At 29.3% G+C, this 24,510-nt stretch overlaps 1 protein-coding gene across 3 annotated transcripts in view; it reads left to right on the forward strand.

Annotated features, from left to right (window-relative positions):
- LOC106677215 (phospholipid-transporting ATPase ABCA3) overlaps positions 1 to 24,510 on the forward strand; it is a 67,668-nt gene that overhangs the window by 36,614 nt on the left and 6,544 nt on the right. For all 3 annotated transcript variants that reach the window (XM_014415001.3, XM_014415000.3, XM_014414998.3), the window contains 15 exons: positions 1,274 to 1,529; positions 3,208 to 3,362; positions 5,542 to 5,697; positions 5,933 to 6,004; positions 7,386 to 7,524; positions 8,105 to 8,342; positions 11,654 to 11,712; positions 12,183 to 12,295; positions 12,982 to 13,087; positions 15,221 to 15,276; positions 17,434 to 17,719; positions 19,047 to 19,172; positions 21,377 to 21,538; positions 21,616 to 21,852; positions 24,270 to 24,502. In XM_014415001.3, the coding sequence (XP_014270487.1) occupies positions 1,274 to 1,529; positions 3,208 to 3,362; positions 5,542 to 5,697; positions 5,933 to 6,004; positions 7,386 to 7,524; positions 8,105 to 8,342; positions 11,654 to 11,712; positions 12,183 to 12,295; positions 12,982 to 13,087; positions 15,221 to 15,276; positions 17,434 to 17,719; positions 19,047 to 19,172; positions 21,377 to 21,538; positions 21,616 to 21,852; positions 24,270 to 24,502 (2,394 nt within the window). The remainder of the gene's footprint in view (positions 1 to 1,273; positions 1,530 to 3,207; positions 3,363 to 5,541; positions 5,698 to 5,932; positions 6,005 to 7,385; positions 7,525 to 8,104; positions 8,343 to 11,653; positions 11,713 to 12,182; positions 12,296 to 12,981; positions 13,088 to 15,220; positions 15,277 to 17,433; positions 17,720 to 19,046; positions 19,173 to 21,376; positions 21,539 to 21,615; positions 21,853 to 24,269; positions 24,503 to 24,510) is intronic.

Here is a 24,510-nt window from a genome sequence, read left to right on the forward strand (position 1 = left end):
TATAATGGACCAAAGGTTCTGTCATGAGTATTTGAATAATTTCCTCAATTTATTTTCTAACAACTGCCAGAAAAGCATGTTAGTTTTCATTCAAGTAGGATACTTGTACTTACTTAGATGCCTGATTACTTCAAATAAGGTGCCCACCTTTCACACAAGACCACGTTGGCCTCTATCTTCAGGTGATTAAATCCTCTGGATAAGTGAATTCCATTGGCCTATTGGAGGAACTCCATCCACTGATTTGGCTTGGTGGAAGTAGAATAATGGAGAGGATAAGCTGCCAGGAGAAGTGAAACCAAAATGGTGGGCATAATAGTTATTGAGTTTTTCATGAATTTCTTGATTAAAGGATGAATTTCTCGAGAACAGCTCTATGAATTTTCATTGTTGATAAACCAGGCCTCTGAAAATATCATTTAATATATTTTATGTTCATTTCATATTTGCTATTAAATGAACAGTTTTTCAGATACCTCAATATAACCTGTGCACTAAGGGCATGGTCAACCCCCTCTATTTAGCTTCACTTTTCTTTTGAAGGAGAGTAAGGTATGCCACCTCCCTTGGGCTAAGGAATTCTGACCCTAGCTTACGTAGTTTAATCAGGATATCGAGGTTTGGACCCAGAGGTACTCCTCAGTAAAATTCAATAAAGTGCCTGGGTATCTAAAAGCTTGATAAGGTTAGACAATGTCAACCAATGGAAATGTTTTTGATGATCAAGGATTTATGGGAACAGAAGTCAATAAAAGAAAGGATTTGAAACCAAAATATAAAATAAGACTTAGGATTTTACGAAAGAATTACAGGATGATTTAAATGGTGCATTGTTCTTAGGATTGGAGGTACCTGAAACTGCTGAAGGTAATGAAGACAATTGTGCTCTTGAAAGTTTGTAATGAAGAAGTACCTCCAAAATCTGGGCTCAATGATGAGCTCTATTTGACTTAGTCCAGTGGTAGTAATCTGTACCTCTCATAAATTATAAGAGGGCTGGAAAAGACAAAGATCAAACTCAAATGTATCGTTAAATATCCAAAATAAAATTTGGCTAACTGGACCTAAGTGCATAAATTCCTAAATTTACTTAATCACCTATTTAAAAAGTGCATGCAAACAAAATATGCAGTTGCATAAAAATATAGGCTCTTCTCATGATTAACTCTTCATTTTTATTGTAAACAATATATACAATATGAAAGCATGCTTGTTATCATTATAAATTTTCAACCTTTATCTCAATAAATTTAGAAGTTTTGTAATTTTTCAGCAATGCCTTCAAGATTACTTGAGACCTGAAAAGAATAAAAGCGATAGAAGTAAAAGTAGTGGGAAATTTAGGACTGGCCTTTATGAAAAAACTCCACCAAACATTGAAATTGGAATAAAAATTGAAAACCTCTACAAAAAGTATGGAAATCTTACATCATTGAAAAAACTCTCATTAAATATATTTTCTGGACAAATCACTGCTCTTCTTGGGCATAATGGAGCTGGAAAAACTACCACTCTTTCGATTTTATCAGGTAATCTTGGTATTCCTTTTACATAGTGAAGGAACAACACATTTATTTTCATACTAATGACATGTCACTACCTTAATTATAAAACCTTACTTCAGGGTAAAACATCTCACATCCAAAATGAAAGTGACACAACTCAAAAAATTCTGGTTTTAGAAAATAGTGTTTAAAGTTTTATACTTTCTTATACATAATTATATTGCACTTGTTTCAAAAGTTTTTATAATTTATTTATTTTTGAACCTTAGTCACTCTAATTTAGCAGTATCTAACCCTCTCTAGAGTTTTTTCAGTTATTCAATTAAATTTTTTTTTTGAGTTGTATCTATTGTTATTTCCTTCTTTTGCGACTCAGGTTATCAAGACCACTGAATAACGACTTTAAGGTTTAGTATTTATAATACAGTACCAAGTATAAATATTTTCCAATTTAATTTTATAGAAAACACGCAGCATTGATGTTAGTTAGCAGATAGCAATTCCCATAGTCAGTGCCAGAGTGTCTTGATGAATACACTGCAGAGCTAGCCATTTTTATCCAAATGCTGTTAGTTTTACTTAAAAAATTGTAATTTAATGCTATATTCTAAATGTTAAAATGTGACCAAAAAAAATCAGTTAATAATTCATGATAAAGTAATTAAGATAAAATTTAGAATATTTTATGACCCAGTTTTCATTCAAACAAAAAAAAAAAATGTAAAACACAGTATTTCAAGATACATTTTCTACTTACTTAATTATGTGAGAGGGTAAGGGGCCTTAGATATCTGATACTCAGATAAAGGTGTGATACTTTCTTACGAAGGTGTACAAATGTATATATCAGCAAGCACTTATCGCTCTGGATCTTTTACCTACATTACCTGGACAGACCCTTAGCACCAAATCTGATCAGCCATTTTTTAAATGCAGGTGTGCTTAGGAAAATATGTTTGCAGATGGGTAAACAACTGATTTCCAACTTAAGACTAAATCAGATAATCTGTTTTCGAAATATAAGTTGGTTAAGGACATTAGTTTATGCATTAGCGTTACAAAGTAGTGTCCTCTACTATTCTTCAACTTTGAGCTGAATCAAACTGATTTTTTGGAAAGATAGATAGATGTATCGTATTCTCCAGTTTGATTCTACCATTTATCCTTCCTTTTTATTTCTGTTTGACTTGTTATATAAATTTGAGCTTTCTTCAATGCTTTAACCAACTCCATCCCCTCTTCTTTGATTGGGGAAAGGATTTTAGATTTCTGCACAGCAAGACAGTGGCAAACAGCTTTTTCCTCTTCAAGGTAATTCATCATATCCCAAGAACTGAACTCTTCATAAACGAAAAATTAATTATAGATTACTTTTTGATCCCAAACGAATAATTAAAGAGAACAAGGGAAATTAGAGTCAAGTTTAGAGAACTTGGGATTGACCCCTCTGAGGTCTTCAAGATAAATAGTTGCAAGCTAAAATCTGAAGAGTGATCTTAAGAAGCAATTTAGGTGACTGGAAAGTTGAGGGTTTAGAAATTTGTCTGTAGGTTTTGTAAGGTTTGATAGGGGGAAGAAGTTTCTATTAATTTACTTGTAGAAGATTTAATGTCATCCATTTCAACATATCTGATTATTTATATTTTAATTAATTAAATAATCTTTTAAACTAACTATTTATTAGTTTCCTATTTACTTTCAGGTATGTTGTCACCTACATCAGGATCAGCTTTCTACCAAGGTTATGATATATTCACAAATTTAGGAAGGTTTCGCAAAGATCTGGGATTATGCCCTCAAAATAATTTACTCCATCCAAACCTTAAAGTTATCAATCAGCTGATATTTTTTGCAATGGTATGATATCAAAGTAATGAATTGATAAGTTGAAATATGTCTGATATAATCAGGTTCTTTTATGAAACTAAATTTTATTAATTTTATTATTAGGTGTGCAGTTAGGAAACTCAATGAAAAGGTATCATACGACTTTTATGTGGACTAACTAATAACTATAACATAAAAAGAGAAAAATTAATATACTATGAATTATTTGAGAAAATATGAAACAATAAAATAGTATACATTGAAATAAATAAGAAATGCAGTAATCTGTGATAGGTATCCATAAAATATGAAAAATTAATGGTGTGGATGTAATTGAGCAAAGATTTAATTTAAGAAGTTGCTCATAAGGTAAATGTAGCAAAATTGTTAATCTTTTGGAAACCACCTCAAAATATTGTCTTTAAGCTAAATTCGGTCATTGATTTATAAATTTTTGGTTTCAACACACACTAACATATTTAAATTAATCTATATAGCAGCTAGTTAGGTTTTTCCTTTAACATCGATTGGTACCTCCTTCAAGAATGTACTTTTATAAAGAAAATCAAATGGAGACGATGTCTTTGTAGATATGGTCAAAACATTGATTAGTTGTATAGTTCAACTTTATTAGAATTAGAACTTATGATTAAATGAGGAAAAAGTTATGAGATATCATTAAGAAAGCTCATATGGTATTGAAAAACGAAAAATTGATGTGTCCACTAAGAACGGAATTACCCATAAGATATTTAAAAAATATGCATGTGAGACCTATGAAATTATTTACATAATAATTATGATGAATGTTCTTCACAGTTACAGAATTTAATTTTTCATTCAGGAAAGTGAGTGTGCGAACTAGATAAGAAAATTATCTTTCCAATATGCTGAAGCCTTTCCAATAGCCTGAATCACCTTTCATTGGAAAGAAAACAACATGGTGGAAGCTGATAGTTTGGCATGATTTTTAAATAGTCAATCACAATTAGTAATCAGAACACCTGGAGAAACAAGGCTGGCAAGAGCCTCTAGTTTCGATGAATCAAATGTGAAAAAGTTATTTGAGAATATCAAAACAGTTCTTTACCTATTTTCCCTCACCTTAATATTTTCACCCTGATATTTGGAATATGAATGAGACAAGTGTAACCATGCTTGAAGAAACCAAATCATGTGGTAACAAGAAAAAGCTTCAAAGAAATTGGAAATTGGGATATAATGCGCGGAGAGAGAGGGGTTTGGTTACTTATGCTTTCGCTGTTTCTGCAAGTGGCCATACTACTTTACTATACCACCATTTTTTATTTTCCTATAAAAAATATGAATACCATTTTTCCGGGATTATGCTTATTGGATGTGTAGGAGATGTGAATCCTTCTAGATGGATAGTAGGCAAAAATTTGGCTCTAATCTTTTGATTCTGGAATAAAGCAAAAAGTATTAAGAAAATGTAAACAAAGTCCAGTTGTATTAATTTTAGGTAATCAAGATTTCCATCTGTATATATTTACTCTTGTTCCTTTTTTAAGGAAAATAGTGTGACCAGTTTCATTCCTGCCACATTGCACAGTTTCATTACAAGTTTCACCCTTTTGACAGAAGTGTATTTGCTTCACTAAAGAAATATATAAATACCTATGGTACATTGATAACAACCATCTGGGATAAATATAGAAGATATATAAGCCAAAATAATACAAAAAGCAATAGTAATTAATAAAATAATAAAGGACTTATTAATATTTTCACCAAATTTAGTTCTAGAAATTGCATTTTTTTATTCAAAAACAGTTGCAATATTCTTGATCAAATTCCAGAACTTGCCTTGGGCCATCACCATATTCCAACCTATCCAACATTATCCGCAACAATCTTCTTAATTCCATGTCCTTATTCCCAAATAATATCATATCTCTATTGAAAAAATATTAACCTCCTTGTTCTTAATCTCATAAAAATGCCTGATAGTCTCTATATGATATTACATTGTTTTTACATATTACTTTTTCAATTATTTTTTTACTGATAAATTTTTGTTCCATTCCTTTTTTTTAGCAAACATTTATGATTACAAATAATAGCTTAGTCCTTTTAATTATGAATTCTTCCTTCTTTTTTTTTTTTTTTTTTTTTATGCTACTACTGATTTTTATGTATTTAAGTACACTTTGTACGTAGCTTTAGCTCACTTTTGGTTTATTTGTAGCTTGGGGGATTGTCCAAGAAAGAAGCTGAAGAAAATGCCAATGATCTTTTAAATCTGGTAGGAATACTTGAAAAAAAATATGTAGAAGTGTCTCAGTTATCTGGTGGCATGCAACGGAAACTGTGCATTGCTCTTGCACTTGTTGGAAAACCAAGAGTAAGTTTGTGTAATATTTCTAAGGAATAGTGATCATTTATATTAATTTATTTTATGCATGATAGCAAAAATAATTATAAGAATAGTAGATATACAAATATTTTTATTTATTTGTTATATAAATTTATAAAATTAGGATAAAAACAATGCTATTGAGCCTATGTAGATATTAGTAAGTTTGTTCACTGAGTCTTAAATATTGCATGATTTACACATATGGATTCTATTCTTTTAGGTTTTAATTCTTGATGAACCTACTTCTGGTGTAGATCCTGAGTCTAGGAGAGAAATTTGGAATATACTTTTGGTAAGAACATTTACATAGTGCAAATTTGTTGTTATTAATTCAATTACTAATAATTATACGAAGTAAACTCTTGTTAAAGATCTATGCTATTACAAAAAGTTGAACAGTTTGAATGTATTAATTTCAGGGACTACTGGTACAATTCGCAAAATCCTTTTTGTGTTAAACTGTTTATTGGAGAAGCCTCAAGGCTTTGTAACATTATCGTACAACCCATAGAAACAGAGCAGTAACCTTAAACAATAAAAAGTTTGGGTAGGTACACGTCTGTAATCATTGCCACAACAGCTTCATACCACAATTCATACTCGATAGTTTCCCCACTAATGCACCACACAAACCTTTTAATAAGTTTGAAATTATTATGCAAAAAATGTTTAAATATAGAACATTATTCCGTTGTAGATAAATTAATTTTTGTTGCCATGTTGGCCCCCATTTTATTTGGAAATATCTGGAAGAAATAAGACTGAAAAATATTTTATAAGTTATTATTTTAAAGGATGTGTATTTTAGGGAGTTATTAACATTAATAGTAGGTTCTTACTACGTATATTGTCATTTTATTTTATTGTGTTTGGTTCCATTTGTTACTCATGTTCTTTTCCTATTACTGAAACAAACTGGAACAGATTAATTCATTTTTTTTCTTATTTCTGCATTATTAGCATTAAAAAATTGTTCTTTTTCTAGTCCTTCGTTGTTTCTTGGCCCTAGTATCATGCCACAATATAAATGAGCCTTATCGATTTGGCCATATCCACCAATTTGTTCAAGTCAACAATTGCAATTACATTCCTTCCATGAAGACTGAAAGTTATTTCCGTAGTCGGTTTTTTAAGTATTGATATTTACAACTTTTTAAATATAATCATGAATTTACACGTGATATGGAATGATACATTAACAAGAATTCGAGAATACCTAAACTTAAAATGTTAACAGAATTTTGAGCTCCAACTATTTCAAAACACTAACCGGACCTCACTAAAAATCAGTTGAGCCTACAGAAAGATTAGAACATTTAACTAATAGAATGTTAACAATTTTCTGTTGGTTAATTGTCAGAAAATTGTCACATTTCTTCAAACAGACAGGCTAATATTGGGTATACCCTATTATGGAAATTATAACAAATAAGTAGTTACAAAAAAATTTAGAAAACTTCAGAAAGAGTTTCATATAGTTGGTCATCATACACCTACTATATGAAAATGTGTGCAATAAGTAAGTTCAAGTCTCTTTCCCTATTCTATTCAGTGTTTGCAAATATGTTATGTTTCATAGAATAACTTAACCTACAACCATTTTCATTCCAGCCTATATTTATAATATAAAACATAATTATATCAATATAGTGATAATTCTTTCAAAATTACAGGAATCACGTGAAAATAGAATAATGATCCTCACAACTCACTTTATGGAAGAAGCAGATGCACTGGGTGATCAGATAGCTATAATGAACCATGGAGAGATTGTGTGTTACGGTTCCCCAATATTTTTGAAGAAACATTATGGTTTGTAATTTTTTCTTTATAAAATGCTGTTTCTATTTAAAAAGATCGAAATAAGCCATTCAAAACTTTGTTATATTTTGTAATCTATGTATTCCTTGATAATATGATTAGAGTCCAGGTGTTCAAGGATATGCTTCATCAAAATCGAAATGATGACATAACACAATTCATTTGTTGTATCAAAAGCTTCCTTATGCACTTAGCACCAGCCTTTTTACCTATGCAATACATGTGATGAGAGATACATTTCACTCTTGTCAAGGGAGTGTTGGATGGAATTTGATAAAATTTATATGTGAACTACTGAATAAATGAAAATTTTATCAAAATGAAATTAACTGTTCGATCGATTATGTCAAAATATAAATTTGACTTCAGCCATAAAATTTATTCATTGATATCTAAAACATAAAATGTGAATGAAAATTTTCAATTCTAAGGACTCAAGTTTGTTTTCATTGTCTGCATGAATACAAAGTTTCCTTAAGTTTGATAGAGAGGAAGCAAAATATTAATTTATTAAATATTTTTTACTTGATTAAATCTAGGCTATAACTGATTAAATATCTTTATTTTACAGGTGCAGGATATAACATAACAATATCTAGTGACCAGATGAATCATAAGGAAATATTTAAAACTGTTACTGAAAAATTACCTGAAGCTACAATTATTGGTGAACATAAAGAATGGTTAAAATGTAAACTACCCTTTGATAAAACTGAAGATTTCCCAGAATTATTTGAGCAGTTAGAATCTAACAATCAGATATCTGGAATTGGAATTAACTGCACTACAATGGAGGATGTTTATTTAAAGTAATGGTTTTTTATTTCCTATTTTACCCATTAAAAGTACTTTATTATTTTTAGTAATGAATGATTTTACTACCTCTTAAATTTGAGAATTTGTTTAATGATCTATTCTAAAGTTATCAGACACCTCTCAGACCTTAAAATTAACCTACTCTCATTGACATTAGCCTTATTTACAACAACCTCATGGGCAATAACTTACTCATTATCCTTTTGATGTAACCAGTTCTATGCTAAAAAATCAGATTTCACAATTTGTTGGGTGATGTCAGATCCTCTTTAGATGAGGTGAATGAATGGTGTATTAATTAATCCATCAGGAATATTATTTCCTCATTTTTTTATTTTTAGAATTATTGTAATTATTTGCATTGAAAATTAAATTTTGGATTTGTGAATTTTTCCCTAGTGGTAACACTAGGCACTTACACAGTCATGAATTCAATGTGACTTTTTTTCTTAGTTTATTAGTATAATTTATTGTGATGAGTATTTTATAATTTATTTAAATATTGTGGTATATTATTATACTTTTCACATAAAAAATAATTCAGGAGATGTTCAGAGTTGCAGTCAAGAAAAACAAAAAATAGTTTCCAACTATTAATTAATGGCCAATGTTTTGAACCACACTGCAGATTTCTTCAAGACTGTTATGATTGGTGGAGGCAGAGTTGGGCAGGAATCATTACATCAGTAATTTAATTCATTAATAACATCTTCAATTAAAATGGCAATAACATACTCATTATGTTTCAATAACTTACTATATATTACATTTACTGTACCATAAAATTAAACTGCATCTCAATTCAATAACTTACTATATATTTCAATTGCACCATAATTAAACTAAAATAAGCATTAAATCGTCCAAAACATCAAAAATTAGTAGTTTTGAAGAACAATTGCATTGAATAATTGTAAGACAATTTCAAAGTAATTTAACTCATGTATGAAATCAGTTAATTTGAACACATTTCTAACGAGCAGAAATCCTAAAAACTAAAATAAATCAATACATGATCATAAAATCAATTTTATGTTTATTTTCAGAATTTTTGAAAACTTAAAAATATACAATAAAATATTAATGAACCTATACACCAGAACAAAATCTTAAACTGGATATCATTTTTATTTTTTGGAGCCATTGTAAAACAGATTTTTCTTCACAGATAATTCAGTAATATCACAAATTTTAAGAAATAACTATGTTGTAGAGTCCAAACCCATAGTAGTTTCTTTCTTCACTTAAATTCATTTGAGGCAGATACTAAATACACTGAAAAATACTGTATTATTTTTATTTATATTTAAAAGACATTCTTCAACTCAAGAAAAAAAAAAATGATGTGGGAATAAATTGATTTCTTGACGCAAGATGAAACGGAAATGGTTGGTGGGCAACACTGGTCAATTCTAGTAGCAAAATTTTCATGTTGAAGTATGAGAGAAGTAGTTTACAGTGCCTAGCAATCCAGCAGTGCCGGTCCAATCTTTGTTCATAATCTTCTGTTACCTTATAAAACTTTTCCTGCAAGCATTAACTTAGAGAATGGCTATTCTATTCTAATTATATTATTATTCTGTAACTAATATTTTCTGCCTTAAGCTATAAGAGGGAACGCATGGTCATTATTAATACCATTTTAATACATTATTTCATTTCCAGAAGCTATACTTCTGTCGGCCAGTCCCAAGACTGCCACAAGTTATTTTTATATTTATTTTATGTATAAATATAAAATTTACTAGAGCAAGGAAAATATTAAACTGCAAAGAAACTTTTTTTTTTAATTTAAACTTTTTCCAAATTAGAAATAAGAATTAGTCAAAATAGATGAACCCATCAGAGATACATGACTATGCCCTTAATCATTACGTTCCTGAAATGTTTGAAAACATCAGATGAAATCATAAAACAAAAATAATACAATTTAACAAATTGTAAGGATCATGCAATATTTAATTGCAGTTTCTGATTTCAAATTAATTTGTAGAGAGTAGAGAGACCATAAACTTTAGGTGGTCACTGGAAGTTGTAGTCATTTTCAACTTCACTGTTTTTAAAAGGTTGGATCTTGAAAACGTTGCCCTTCCCTTGTTAACTACTGCCAGGGAAAGGAATTCCACTTGTGTCTCCTACACTACTCCACTGGTTAAATTATATACATTTTAATGTCAAAATATTAATAAGAAACTCTTTTAATGATATTTAGCCTAAATGATAAGGGCATCTATTGGATTATTTATAAAAGTGGAGAATTATACTCACTAAATCTCAAAATAGTTGAAGTAAAGCCGAGCACAGCCATATCACATTGACGTAATATTTATTCTCTATGCATCCAAACCATTTCAATAAAAACTATTTCAGGTATACTCCAACTTTATTTAGGCTTTCAAATAAGAGAAAATTGAGTTTTAAAAAATAGGTGAAAGATTACTTACCAGCATTGACGACTCATGTTGAAATTTTGTGCTTTTAAAATTATATTTTTCCACAATAAAATAATGTTGAATCCTCAAATGTTTGACTAACACTGATATTTTACCCTGTAACTTTTAGTTCGAATAATGTTTGAATTATTTTCAGGAAAAACGGCACAGTGTTTGATTTACAATTGCCATACAGCACTTGAATGGGTAACGCCATTTTTGCTCACGCTTTTCAGTCACAGTTGTACTGGATACTGTACTTTGTGTCCATAAACAATTTGAACGTCAAAGTGCATTCAGTTTCTAGGTTACAAACCACACAAATTTTATCAGCCTTTCATATTCTTCAGAAAATATTTTCTACCAGAGAAATTTCTCAATTCTGTGAGAGGATTAATTCTCCAAACTAATTGTGGGATCTTTGCTTAGTTATATATATACCTGTTCCTTTGTGAGAATTCTATGATCGGCTGTTCAAGTGTCTAAAGGTACCTGCTTTTCACTCATCTTGATAAACATTGGCTCATGTTTTTATTCCTCGATTGGGCACCTGGTTCCCTAAGTTGGTAGTTAAGAGACAGTATATTTTTACAAACCCTCTGCGAGTCTGGTCCAGATTGGTTGAAGGTGACAGTAGTTAGTTAGGAATAGGAGAACTGAGATTAATGCACTTAGGCTTGATTGTTTTGCTGAGATAGGGGTAGCTTCATGCACTCCTTATCCTGTCTAGCCCCCTTCTCTTTTACCACATTGTTTAATATTTCTGTAATATCAGAAAATTTATCAGTTTTTCATATTTGTTTATGAAATAAGTGATTTAATGTTTTTAATATATTGAATTAATTATCAAGTTGTTGTTTTGTTTTTTTCAGAGTTGAGGAGGGAGAAGGTGGAGAAATACAATCTGTGGCCAAATCATCTTTCCTACCAGGTTAATAAGAAAAATAACGTTTTGATTTTTATTCTTAAATCTTTCAACTCAAAACAAGATGTCTGATGGAAAATATTAGGAGGAAACATTGCTCTATTAGCTCCAGAAGAGATATTGTACAAGTTTTTTCATAAATTAATTTCTTTAACCCCCAAACAAAATATCTTGCTCTCGCGTTATTCCCTTTCCATTCAGCAAATGTTTGATGAGTTAGCTAGCAATTCTAACCCCTTCTTCTCTTATGTATTAAACACTATCAATGATCTTGATATATCTCCTTGTGATAAAGTAAGTCAATATTTCTTTGTTGAAGTATTGTGGGTATTAGTGTATGATGGTGAGCTGATACTGACCTACTGGCCAACTGTTTAGTTTGCAAATTTATGTGCCTCTTAAAAATAAAAAGCCAATCTCTTAGCTAAAGTTTTCTGATAATGATTTTTTTTTTTTTATTTTTTATATTTTTTCAGAAATCACTTCAAGTGAACAAGAAAAAATAATGGTCTACATCTACAGATTTTTGGGATTGGTGAAGAAAAGTATGATTTGTTCTTTAGCTAGGTGGTTCAAAACATTTCTTGTGGTAAGTATCTAGTGGAAGCTATCTCAAAAATTAGCACTTAGGATTCCTGTCTTCATTAGCCTTTGCTGCAAAACATTAGAAATAAAGTTAAATGAGATAAAGCCTTACAAACAGTTTTTATAATTATGCTCTTCTTTCTTGAAGATTTTTTCTTTATCTGCCTCTGTATAAAAGTTACAATATTTTAAAGATAAAATTCCAAAACTAGCCAAGTCTGTTTTCCAGTTTTTATTATTAATTGTTCCTTCAACAGTTTTTGTTCTAGTTTATTATTAGGTATTAGGGTTTCTTCCAAAATCAGTTAAATCACATGTGGTTAACCTGTTTTTGGAAGAATTCACAAATTGTATTCTTTATGTTTCATTAATATTAGGGTAAAGGTTTTGATGCAAAAACTTCCAAAACTAGCCAAATCCTTTTTCCAATTTTTTTTCTTTAACAGTTTTATACTGGATTATCATGGAGTAAAAGGATTTCTTCTAGAAGAAGTTAAATCACATGTGAAAAAAAATAGTATAAAATCTGTTTAAGAAATTAACAAACTAAAAATATGGAAAATTTATTTGGGTAGTTTTAGTATTCTACACCTTTTTTGTAAGTCGTATATGTTTCATTTAGTTTATTTTAATTTTAAGACCCATTCAGCAACAGATTTTTGTTTATTTAGGTCCTTTTTCATATTCTAGGTCGCCATTGTTCCTGTTGTAGCTGCATACATTGCAATGGATGAGTATAATACTGATTTCAATAAGTACCATGACCATATGGAGAACGATAGTCAGTCAAAAGAAGGTACCTTTTATTTATTAGCAAATCAAGCAAATATACTTCAATGTTAAAATGTTATTGTAATTATAGCAGAGTCAATAAAGGCCAAAATCCACCGGTTGTCTCAACAAATTAGCAGAAGGATCAATTATTCATATGTGGTGGACCCTAATCATACCTTTCCCTCTTGATTAAGCTGAAGCTCGTCCTTCAGTTCTGTCTCCTCTTCTTATTTTCCCTTGAATAGGTTGTAGCTTGTTTATTGGTTCCGTTTCTTCTCTCATAATCCCTCTCTACAATACCAAGTAGATCTCTCCTTATTTGTTATAATAAGACCATAGGTGATTTCCTTAAATTACCACCTCACCTTCCTTCTTTCTAGATCAGTCTCTGTTCAGTACCATAAGTGGCAGGAATTGAGGAGTAATTCAAAATAAATATTTTTTAATATATTAAGTTAAATAAGACATTACGTTTTGGGGATTCCTGGTTAGGGCAAAGAATTATTAATTTTATCATATTTAGAGAATATTTCTTGTGATCTTCCCGTGTAAGGGAAAATATAAGATTATAATTATATTACTCATAAAGAGAATTTTATTTTATTATATTATTAGTGTCTTCTCATTAATTGATATTACAACACATTTGATTGGAGTCTATCACATAAAATTCATTCTTCTCCTAATTTATTGCGATAAAAAACCTTTTTGACTGAGCTATCATGACAGTTAATTAATTATTTTATTTAATCACAAATCAGCTTTGAGTTAGAATAATATAATTTACAAAGCTATAAGGTACTAATAGATTAGTTACTATTTTCTGCAAAATACTACTATTAATTTATAGAAAAAAAATTTAATGTGGTATGTACTTGTATGTTTTTTTTTTCAATTTTTATTCATTGGTGAATATAAGGTTATAAAAATAAAAACATTTCTAAATTTTTTCAATGTACATTTGCAAAGATAAATTGTGTTAAAGAAAAATGGAGGGGATGGACAGGTTGGTTGAATTTGACTGCTGTTATTTCACTGCTTACCTACAGCTTAACTCTATCCATTTATTGTCCTATATGTGTTGACTTGGTAAAAGGTTTCAAAATGTCCATTCAAGATATGTCTTTCAGTGTTTTCTTTTAATCTACCATTCGAAGCTAAAAACATTTAATTTGAAATGTATTTGATTGGCAAATGAAATATATTTTAAAAAAAATGAAATTAGCTTGCCGTAAAAATATATATATACGTGTATATGCATGCGTGTATTGTGGTGTTATTTTTTTATTTAGGTTTAATAATAATATTTTGATTTAATTTTGAATGAATTTTATAATAATATACTAGTAGTCTTATCTTGTTTCTATAAGATTGATTTTGTCTAATATGAATCGAATTATTATATCAAGTTTCTATATATCCAAATTTTACTATGGATATGTTTTTTTAAAATTAAAATAAAATTATATCTGGCTAAAAAAAAAAATTAAATCAATAAAAATTCATATATATTATTTATAAAAATTATGTTTCTTTAGGAAGAAATTAACACAAATAAAACTAATTAAATGCATGATAAGTTCGTTGTTCTGTGTCCTAGAAGTCCTCCTTCATCTCCAAGATAGTCGTTCTAGAAACTCACTCATTTTCTCCTCCCCACATGCCTTATGTCAAGGGTTAAGAATCTACCTTTCAACCCGCACTGTAGGTCTTTATCAGATCTGCATCAGGGTCTGAAGATTAATACTTTTGAGAATTAAATTTTTATTGTTATTTGATTTATGATGAAAACATCTACAATATGGGTCAAAAAATTAGCTCTTGATGTACAGTAAATACTGTTTTTTAGTTTTTTTTTACCGCCATCTGGACCATTTCCTTGATTTAACATCGAAAAACCCTCTATTACTTGATACATATTTGTTTATTTTGATAAATTAGTGGATATAAAAGAGAATGATATAACTATTTTTTATCAGTAATTAGTATTGATACAAGTATAAATGTTAGTCTGACATATTGCAGGAATTTAATTGCCTTAGCCTATTTTTTTTTACTGTTAAATACATTACATTAGAGTATTCTTATAAGGTAGAGGTATCCATTCATTTATATATTGAATAAAATTCACTATTAAAATTGTTTTTATTTTCAGGTGTTCCTGTTACTGGAAGTGTAGAACAACCATCTAATGATTTCATGAATTCTATGGTAAGTTTTATCATTGATATTTAAGAGAAAAAATAAAATATGAGGAACTCACTATATTAGTTACTTGAATTAACAAATTCCTTGATTTTGATTTTGTTTTCTAATTTATTCTTTTCTGGTTTGAACACCTATTCGATAATATACTAATAATCATCCTTATTTATGATTTTATATGAAATACTTAATGATTATCTGTTATCAACTAAAATATATGTTACATTTGAAGGATGTAGGGAGAAAAAATCAGCCACATTTTGATTTTTTTGTTTTATTCAATAAATAGAGTAACCTACCTATATTTCCTCCCCAGTACTGGATGCGTTTCTGTTTGAATGCCTAGGAACCTTTTCCTTATATCAAAAGAATGGATAGTTAAATAGAAAGCTTTCATTAAATTCTAAAAATTTTCATTAAACACTAATTACTCAAATTTGAAAAAATGAATTTTTATAGTTTTTTCCATGCTACTTTCATTCTCAGTCTATATTTAGTTGTGAGATAGTCTCTTTTTAAAGCCCTTAAAGTAAATAGAAAATTGTCAGAGGTTGGCAAAATTTGTTACTTACATATTCAAAGAATTTAATTTAAAAAATATATGATATGTCCACTCTCTTGATTTTCCTTACCACTTTGGCTGCCAAGACCACTAATTTCTTGCTTTATCTTCACTAATATTGGTCTGATAAAGATTTTATTTTTAGTTATTTTCCATTTTAGCTTATAATAATGTGAACCCCTATGATTCACAAAAGATTATAGGTTGAGTACTTTGTAAGGAAGAACTGTTTTTAGAGCAACAGTTAAGCAAGGAGGTGATTTTTTTCAAGATTTTAGTTTGTATTATTAGAAAACCTAATTATCCTTCAAAAAAGAATCTGAAATGTTCTGAGTGATTTATAGATTTTGAGTTATTAAAAAATTATCATACCTAAAGTTAACGTTTTCATGGGAAACTGAGAAAAATACTTTTAATACAAAGCTACAAACTTCAATATAGCTTATCTTTCCTAATATTTTTTTTAAGAGAATTTAATTTGTTTTCAAAAGCATATATATATTTATGTAAATGCATTTTCAAAAAAGAGGGCTCTAAAATAGATAGATCTGTTAAAACTACTTAATTTTCTCCTAGTGATAAGGAAACCATATTTCTTCTAATACTGATGGATTTTTGATGATTTTTTTTGTTGTATTTTAAATAATTTTGTTACCTACCAAATAAAGATGAACATAGTCTATTATAAAATAAAAAATACTTTTTGAGTTATGCACATAACAGAAAAGTTTTCTTTTCTTCATAGCTTTTTTTCTCAGCGATTTATGCTATATATATGAAAACCTAAAGGAAGTTAGTAAGAATTTTTTAACCAATCAAGAGTCTACAGTTTAGAGAAAAACATATTATTGGGTACTGTTGCACAGGATGCCCAATTTTGCCCAATCTGTTCAAGAGTTAATCATGGCACGGACAGATAGACCAATTGCCAAACATACTTTTTTTAGGCTCAGGGTGCTCTAAAACAAAAAGATCTATTGAAATCTCCAAATTGAAAATTTCACCCTATCAATGTTAGATGTTGATTTTGTACTACAATTATTAAGATATATGCTCCAACCTTTTTCCTTTGTGGTGGGTGATACATCCAAGTACTGACCATGCTCTGTGGTATATAATTTTTGATAACTTATTGCCAGTGCCTTAAGGGTGTCTCGGCCACCCTTAAATGCACAGACATATATACCTTTACTTATTTTGAAACATTGAAAACAAATTACTGAAGATAAGAGTAAATAATAACACACCTTCAATATATCGTTGGAAAGCCAAAGATTAATAATTTTATATTAGCAATTTATAAATAACTATATAAACAAATTATAAAGAAGGTAATAGAAAGACACAAAAAAGCATGAATAAACTTTAGTGATTTATAAATTTATAAATAAATATTTTCCTGTTTCCAAGGTTACTGTTACAGTTATATCTGACTGTGGTATAGCCATTATAGTGTTGTTTTTTTTATTCTCACTTATGTTTTAATTTTCCAACTTTTTCCTAAAACAGAACCTGGGACATGACTTGATTAATTAATCCATCTATTTCTCTTACCATTTAATTTGATAACCTTATTCTTAATAAATATAATTTTTTTTCAGAGTTCCTGCCGTGCTGACCCAACTCTTTTATTAAGGGTCTACATGTTTTCAATGTGGCTTACATATGTCATCTTCATTGTTTCATCCACTTTTTCAAGCTTTGTCCACAAAGATAGATTATCCACAGTCAAACATCTTATACTTATGACTGGAATTTCACCAGTCACTTACTGGAGCTCAGTCCTCTTTTGGGATACTGTTATTTATTTAATTTTTGTATTAATTTCTTGGACTACATTCATTATATTGGATTCTTCTGATGTGTTTAGTAGAGACAGTGGCATTTGTAAGTATTGTTATATATCATTGAAATTACATATAATAAGGACTTTGAATTGTATACTGTAAACTAACTTATTTTTATGTTTCAAATCATCAGTTGACTGGTGATTGATCATCATTGAATGACTGAAAGAAATATTTTATTATTGCTAACAGCAAAAATTTTGAAGCAATTGTTGACAACCATCACTTTTATTCAACATGCCCAAGGCATTAAAGATTTGCATTTTGTGGCCGGACCTTATTCCTTTGAACACTTTAATGGGGTTAATTATCCTAGTTCACAAGTGAACTCCAATAATGAAATATGAGCTGATATCCAACTGAGTTATGTTGGCAAGTCAGTGCTATTTTGGGTTTCAAAAGCATTTATAAAGCAGGGTGATACATCGGACTAATAAAGTGCTGAATATATCAGATCCTGATAAGACCAGTCCTCTGAATATTAGATACTATCTGGTGCTCAGAAGGCTCTTCTAAGATTTGAGAGGATTTTAGAGAATCTATGGCCCGAAATTGATGTAAATGGAACTTGAAAAATACCAACACTGAGTTAACACTCCTCTATTCACATCCATTTCCAAATATATTTACAAAATAACATAAAAATGTTCTGTTATATATGCTTATAACATTATACTTAGAACAGATATTTTAATTATAAGTTATTAGTAATTAAAATAACACCTTCTAATTGAAATATCTTTCAATATTAAATCAAAAAATCCAACAGTAATCCCGTGCTGTAAACTGATGTTTGCTGATAGTTGGTACTTCTTGTTTAAACTATAATTGTTCCCAAACCGGTAAGTCCATTTTAATAAGTTAATTTTCCGACTTTTAAATAATCTTAAAATTACATATTGATAAAATTATACATTATTATTATTATTAGAAGAATTGATATCTAACTTATCATTCATTCAATCTAAAATTAGGGCATTGAAGATTACAAATATTTTTCTAGGAAAGAAAAATCTGATAATGTTTTTCAGTAATAATGAATGACGATTGGAATAAAACAATTATTGGATTCATCGAAAAAATTAAATATATATATACATATATATATTATAATTTTATAAAACATATTTGGACTTGCTTAGATGTAATTTTATTAATAAGAACTATGAATTGAAATTGATAAAATTTTACCAGGCTATGTCCTATAAAACTTTCATTTTTGGAAAAAGTAGAAATAAGACTTATATTTGCATCATTAAGCAAGTGAAGGATGGAAAACATTGTTCTCCTATTAACCGAATTTGCTATTTTTTTTAATATACCTGTAATAAAATATAAGCATCTTAATTAATTGTTTTTTGTTTCAGATGTTTTATTCTTGGTATTATTTTTATCTGGTATAAGTATGATTTCGTCAGTGTACTTTGTAACTCTTTTATTCAAGACAATGCGAACTGTTGTAGTAGTTTACTTTGCTGGAGTTTTTACATGTGGTACTATTATAATTTTTTTTTTTAGCTTAAAGTCATATATATTGTAACAATAGAAAATTATTTAAAATTAAATAAATGGAATTTTATATAGTTGTTACTTATTCTCATATCTAAAAGATAGCTTTGAAGATGACAAGGTCAAATAAAAAGATTAAATATTAAATAAATATGAGAATTTTTGTTTTAGTATATATAATATTATAGTCTCTTATTCTCAGGGCAGGTTTTTAGGCAATCAGAACACTTATTGTTAGTAACACTTAATTTAAATTAATATCTCTTTTACAAATGTATTTAATTTTAGGTAGAACAAAACCAACCAATTTCATAGAATCTTCTTTTGATGATTTTTTTTAACAAACTAACACTGACTGTTGGCAATCTTTCTGCAAACAAACACTAACGAAACATAGCATTGGTTCCCTAACAGTTTTCAACTTACTTCTCATCCACCAAAGAGTTTGCGATCCAAACAAAAAGTCCCTTTTTCTTCTTGGGTAACTCTTCGATGTCTTCTTTTTTCAAGATATCTATCACTGAGAGTAGCTAAGGGGTCTACAGGGCATCCTGCCTCTAAGCGATGTCATCCATCTCCCACCTAAGCAACAAATGATTTAAAAAACCAAGCTCTCTTCCTTCCCCTTTTATAAGTGCTCGTTCTCAACGTCGATTGTAGCACTACAGTTTTGAGTTTTTTTCTTATAATTTCCTTTATGAATTATTTTCTTTAATACTTTTTCTTAACTTCTATTTTTTCTCAAATGTATTGTAATTTCAATTATGATGAGAAGAAATAGAGATGATGGAACTATTACTTTTTGGTTCTTTTACTTGAAGTGTAGGAAGTAGTAGACCATTTATGTTTACAAATAAATTTTTTTAACCATTATTAATTTTTTTCCTTAAGATGGATAATAGAATACCTTCCAGTGCTTTCTGCCTCAAATCAAGCCCTTGGGACTCACATAAGTGTGATCAATATACAAATTATCATTATATAATTTTATTTATTTTCAAAATATATTCATATTTTTATTAATCAACATGTGCAAATATAATTATGAGAGATAGTTGACCGTGGATGATAAATTAGGAGAAGATGGTTGGGGGTGCGGTCAATGAAAAACATAAATAAGTATGATTAACTTATTTTAATGTGCCAACGTTTCGGGTAGAGTTTCTAGCCTTCTTCAGGGCTAAAAACAAAACAAGATAACAACCACAGTAAGTATAGAAAAATAAAAAAAATATAAAAAGAAAGTATAAACAGAATAATTTTACACATACAATGAATAATTTTACAAAATAGAATTAATAAAATGAAGTGATGAGAGAAGCGGGAAATAAAATGTACACATAGGTAGTTGAAAAAGCGGGTACAATAACTTACTTAAGAATGAAATAAAAATAAAGTTATATAATGTAAAGAAGTATGAACATATTAGTTATTATTAATTTAAAATTTAAATATGAAAAGAAAATGAAAATTGAGAGGAAGAAAATATATGTAACAATAATAGATGATAAAGAGGCAAATTGTAAGTATAGTGTACAAAACTTATAACGCGGGTAAGGAAAATGGATAAAAGTGGAGAAAATAAGGGGAAAGAGTAAATTAAAGAAAGGGGAAAGAAAACAAAAAAGAAGAATAAAAACGAACCTGTTCGCTGGAAGATCAAGCTCCTAATGGTTGCAGCGCAAATGGTGGTCAAATTCAGAATTAAAAAAGCCGTTACAGCAATGACTAAGTGTTTTTTATAAAGAAAACGTTACGGGAGGGTGAAAATAAAAAATAAAAGTAGAAAATTTTAGAAGAAGAAAGCGTGTGAGAGGGTGATGACAAAAGGTGATAGGAAGAATTAAAAGTATATATGAACCAACGAATTATCGAATAACGAAGTACCGGAAGTTGAAGAGGAAACGTAATATAGGCAAATATAATCATGCCCCAACTGTATTGAGGAAATTTGTTTAAAATGATGAATAGTATGCACAGTTGAAGGATAAGGTCTATCTTGAACATTGAGTTTATTGTAGATCTGGGCAAAATGTATTTAATTGGTGACGCGTATGAACTGTAAATTATCTTTCTGATTTGATATTAAAACTTTTTTATTTTGATAGAGTTGAACTATAAAATGAATAAATACTTTATTGCTATAAGAATCCATTAACAATACTCATTTAACATGTATCATTTCTAGGTTTTATAGGTTATTTTATTATTCAAATACAAGAAACCCATCCTTACAGTAACATTTTTAAATTGCAACCTGTTACTGCTACAATGCTAGCATTGATAGATTTTACAACATTAGCTGCGAAAAAACAAAACTGTGAAGGGTGTGGGTTAGGTGAATGCCCAGGTGCGTTATCAACATTTTAAAATTTATATAATCATTAATTTTTACCCTATTTACTGACATATTTTTGTTTTTTCCAGATATCATGAAATCAGCTTATTTGAAAGATGATAATCTAACCAATGACTTACTATTTCTCGTCTTAGATTTATTTCTTTACATTTTTTTAGTTATTTTAACAGATTATGGTTTGTTTCCATTCTTATGGGATAAAATAAAGTCATTATACATTGGGCAAATTGATAACTCTACTCTAAATAAGGTAGACAGTGATGTTGCCAGAGAGAAGAGTAGGGTTGATGGTTTACACACCACAGGTAACGTTTAGGATTTACTAGTTGCCAATAGGTTTGTTCCAACGATGAATCCAAAACTTGGTATCATCTAGATCAAGATTTATGTTCTATGTATGCTCAAACGATTCCTAGTTCAGAACAATTAAAACAGTTCTTGCTCAGACCCAGGGACTGTTAGAAATGGTTCTAAACTAGGTGTTTGTGCTGGTCAGAACAAATTTCCGAAAGTTTGATTATTGGTATTGGAATCAGAACCTAAAAAACCTGACTTCATATATTTCTGAGAGATTTTAACAGTCCAGAGTGGTCGTTGGAACTGACCTATTTATTAAACATTATTTTATGCTTCCAATTTAGAATAAGAGAACAAAATATTGTCTAAAATATTTCAGATTGTATATCAAACTTTATTTTATTAATTAATATGATGAAAGTACATGTTACTAAAATTTTTTTTTGTATATAACTCTGGTCCCTAGATAGAATTTGACTCATTCTACTGTTTTAATAATGAAAGAAGTTAAGTTTGCATAGAGGATGGTACCTAGTGGAAACAATAATTCTACAACTCATTTTGTAGAAGAATGAGTCTGAAGATATTTGTAACTAAGCTTCTCATATAAACTTTTTTGATATTTCTGAAGTCTGCTATTGGCTCTTAAAAAAAAATTTATGAATGTCAGAAAACCTTCTTCCCCTACCACACTTTGGCAAATCAGGAGCCAAAGCTAGATAAATCCCAAAATAAATCTCAACTTCATTACTCCAAAGTGATTGTTTAAATTTTTCTAGAAGTAGGATATCTTTAAAAAGAGGCTGAGAAAAACATTCACAAGTGTGATTTATAAAAAATAAACAAATCTTTTGGCTATCGGTATGCCTATCAGGCCTCTTATGATAGATAGATAGATTTAGTTATGCCAAACTTTTTTTCTTTCACCTATCTATATATGGGATATGTAGGAAGGGAAAATATTACAATATTGAAAAATTTTGAATTTGCGTTTTCAATGGAAGTATACGCCTGGAGGTCCCCTGAGTCGAAATAACCAAGTCTCATAAAATGATCTGTGAGCCTAGCTCAAAACAAAAAGTCCTACTAAGCTGAAATTACATATTTAGGGCAATCATATACTTAGGCTGAGGCAGCAACGTTTACTTTAAAATCAATCAGCTGGAAGTGCCACTATATAGAATTGATTTTACACATTTTTTTTATTTTCTCCAAAATGGCTTAAAACCATTTTGATCAAACTTGGTGAATCAAAACCAGATAGTTTTTTTCCGCATTGAAATAGTCTTAACAGGACTAAATACTAAATTTTCAAAAAATCTTCCTGTAAAGTATCTTTAATTTTATTTATTTGAAGAAAAAAAAATTACCAGTTCTCATTGTTAGTAATAATAAACAAAAAATACTAAAGAATTTTAAGAATAGCTAAACGAGAAAAAATAAAAAATTAGGGACATATGATTGAAAAAGGATAAGCCAACACAACCCAATCATTCCTAATTGGATTAAAGCTTCATTATCTTTTGTTAAACTGTTGTATTCTTGGCAGAAACAAAATTTATATTGTTTATTCCCACAAAGAGAAACCCTGATATACAAATTTTCTTTTCCTTCTTGTACTGGTAGAAAATAATAGTTGACCCAGCTCGTTTCGATCTGAGGAAATGAGTACCTGGTAGGCCTGGAAAACGGAGTTGTTCTTAAAGATGATGACAGGTCTGAATAATGTCATTATGTATATGCTTCAATTAACCTGTTTGCCAACAGGGGTCGCATAAACTCATTCTTTGTATGATATGCAACCGCTACTAAACCTGTGTAGCCAATAGGCAAGGTAGGATATGAATAAATAAAGTAATAAGTTTTGAGTCATCACTTCCTATTCAGTAATAAACATGACTAACTCTAAAAACCACAAAATATCAATCATCTTCTTTTCATTTCAGAATCAGACCAGGGACTGTATGAACATTTTTTTGCAAATTAGTTGTAAAATCACCTTCTGGTCATACATTTCCTTCCTGTATAAATATATAAGGTATGGTGAGACCAAGTCGTATAACTGCCAAAAATTAATAGATGTAGAAAATGGACATAGATCACTTAAAAGGTATAGACCTGCTGACAGCTCCATCTTTCGGGTATTTGTTCCCAATTAATGATGGTCAATTATCATGTTCATTAGTTTATTTTGGTGTGAAAAAAATTTCTCAAATTTTTGGTCCTTATTAATTATAATTTTATTAATATTATTAATTATTATTAAGTCTAGCACTTGGTCCTGCCATGTCTCAAATATATGTTCTGATAACAGCCTGAATTTCTCTTCTGTGTATTAACTCTTCAAATTATTGGTTTTACATTAATTCTTAACCTCTAAATTTTGTTTGAATAATCCCATCTTCTACTTTACGTCTTCATTTAGATAAACGAAAAGAAATCATAGGAATTGTGGATGGCCTTGCTAAAAAATATTCTCGCTCTATGGTAGCGGTTGTTGATGTTACATTTGCTGTCTCCAAGGGAGAGTGCTTTGGTCTTTTAGGAGTCAATGGTGCTGGTAAATCAACAACATTTAACATGTTAACTGGAATCCTGTACCCTACCAAAGGAAATTTTTTCATAAAAGGCTATTCCTTAATGAAGGAAAAAGCAAAAGTAGGAAT

Source organism: Halyomorpha halys, unplaced genomic scaffold, assembly GCF_000696795.3.
Source record: "Halyomorpha halys isolate HHAL.00 unplaced genomic scaffold, Hhal_1.1 Scaffold91.1, whole genome shotgun sequence".
NCBI classification, from domain to species: Eukaryota; Metazoa; Arthropoda; class Insecta; order Hemiptera; family Pentatomidae; genus Halyomorpha; species Halyomorpha halys.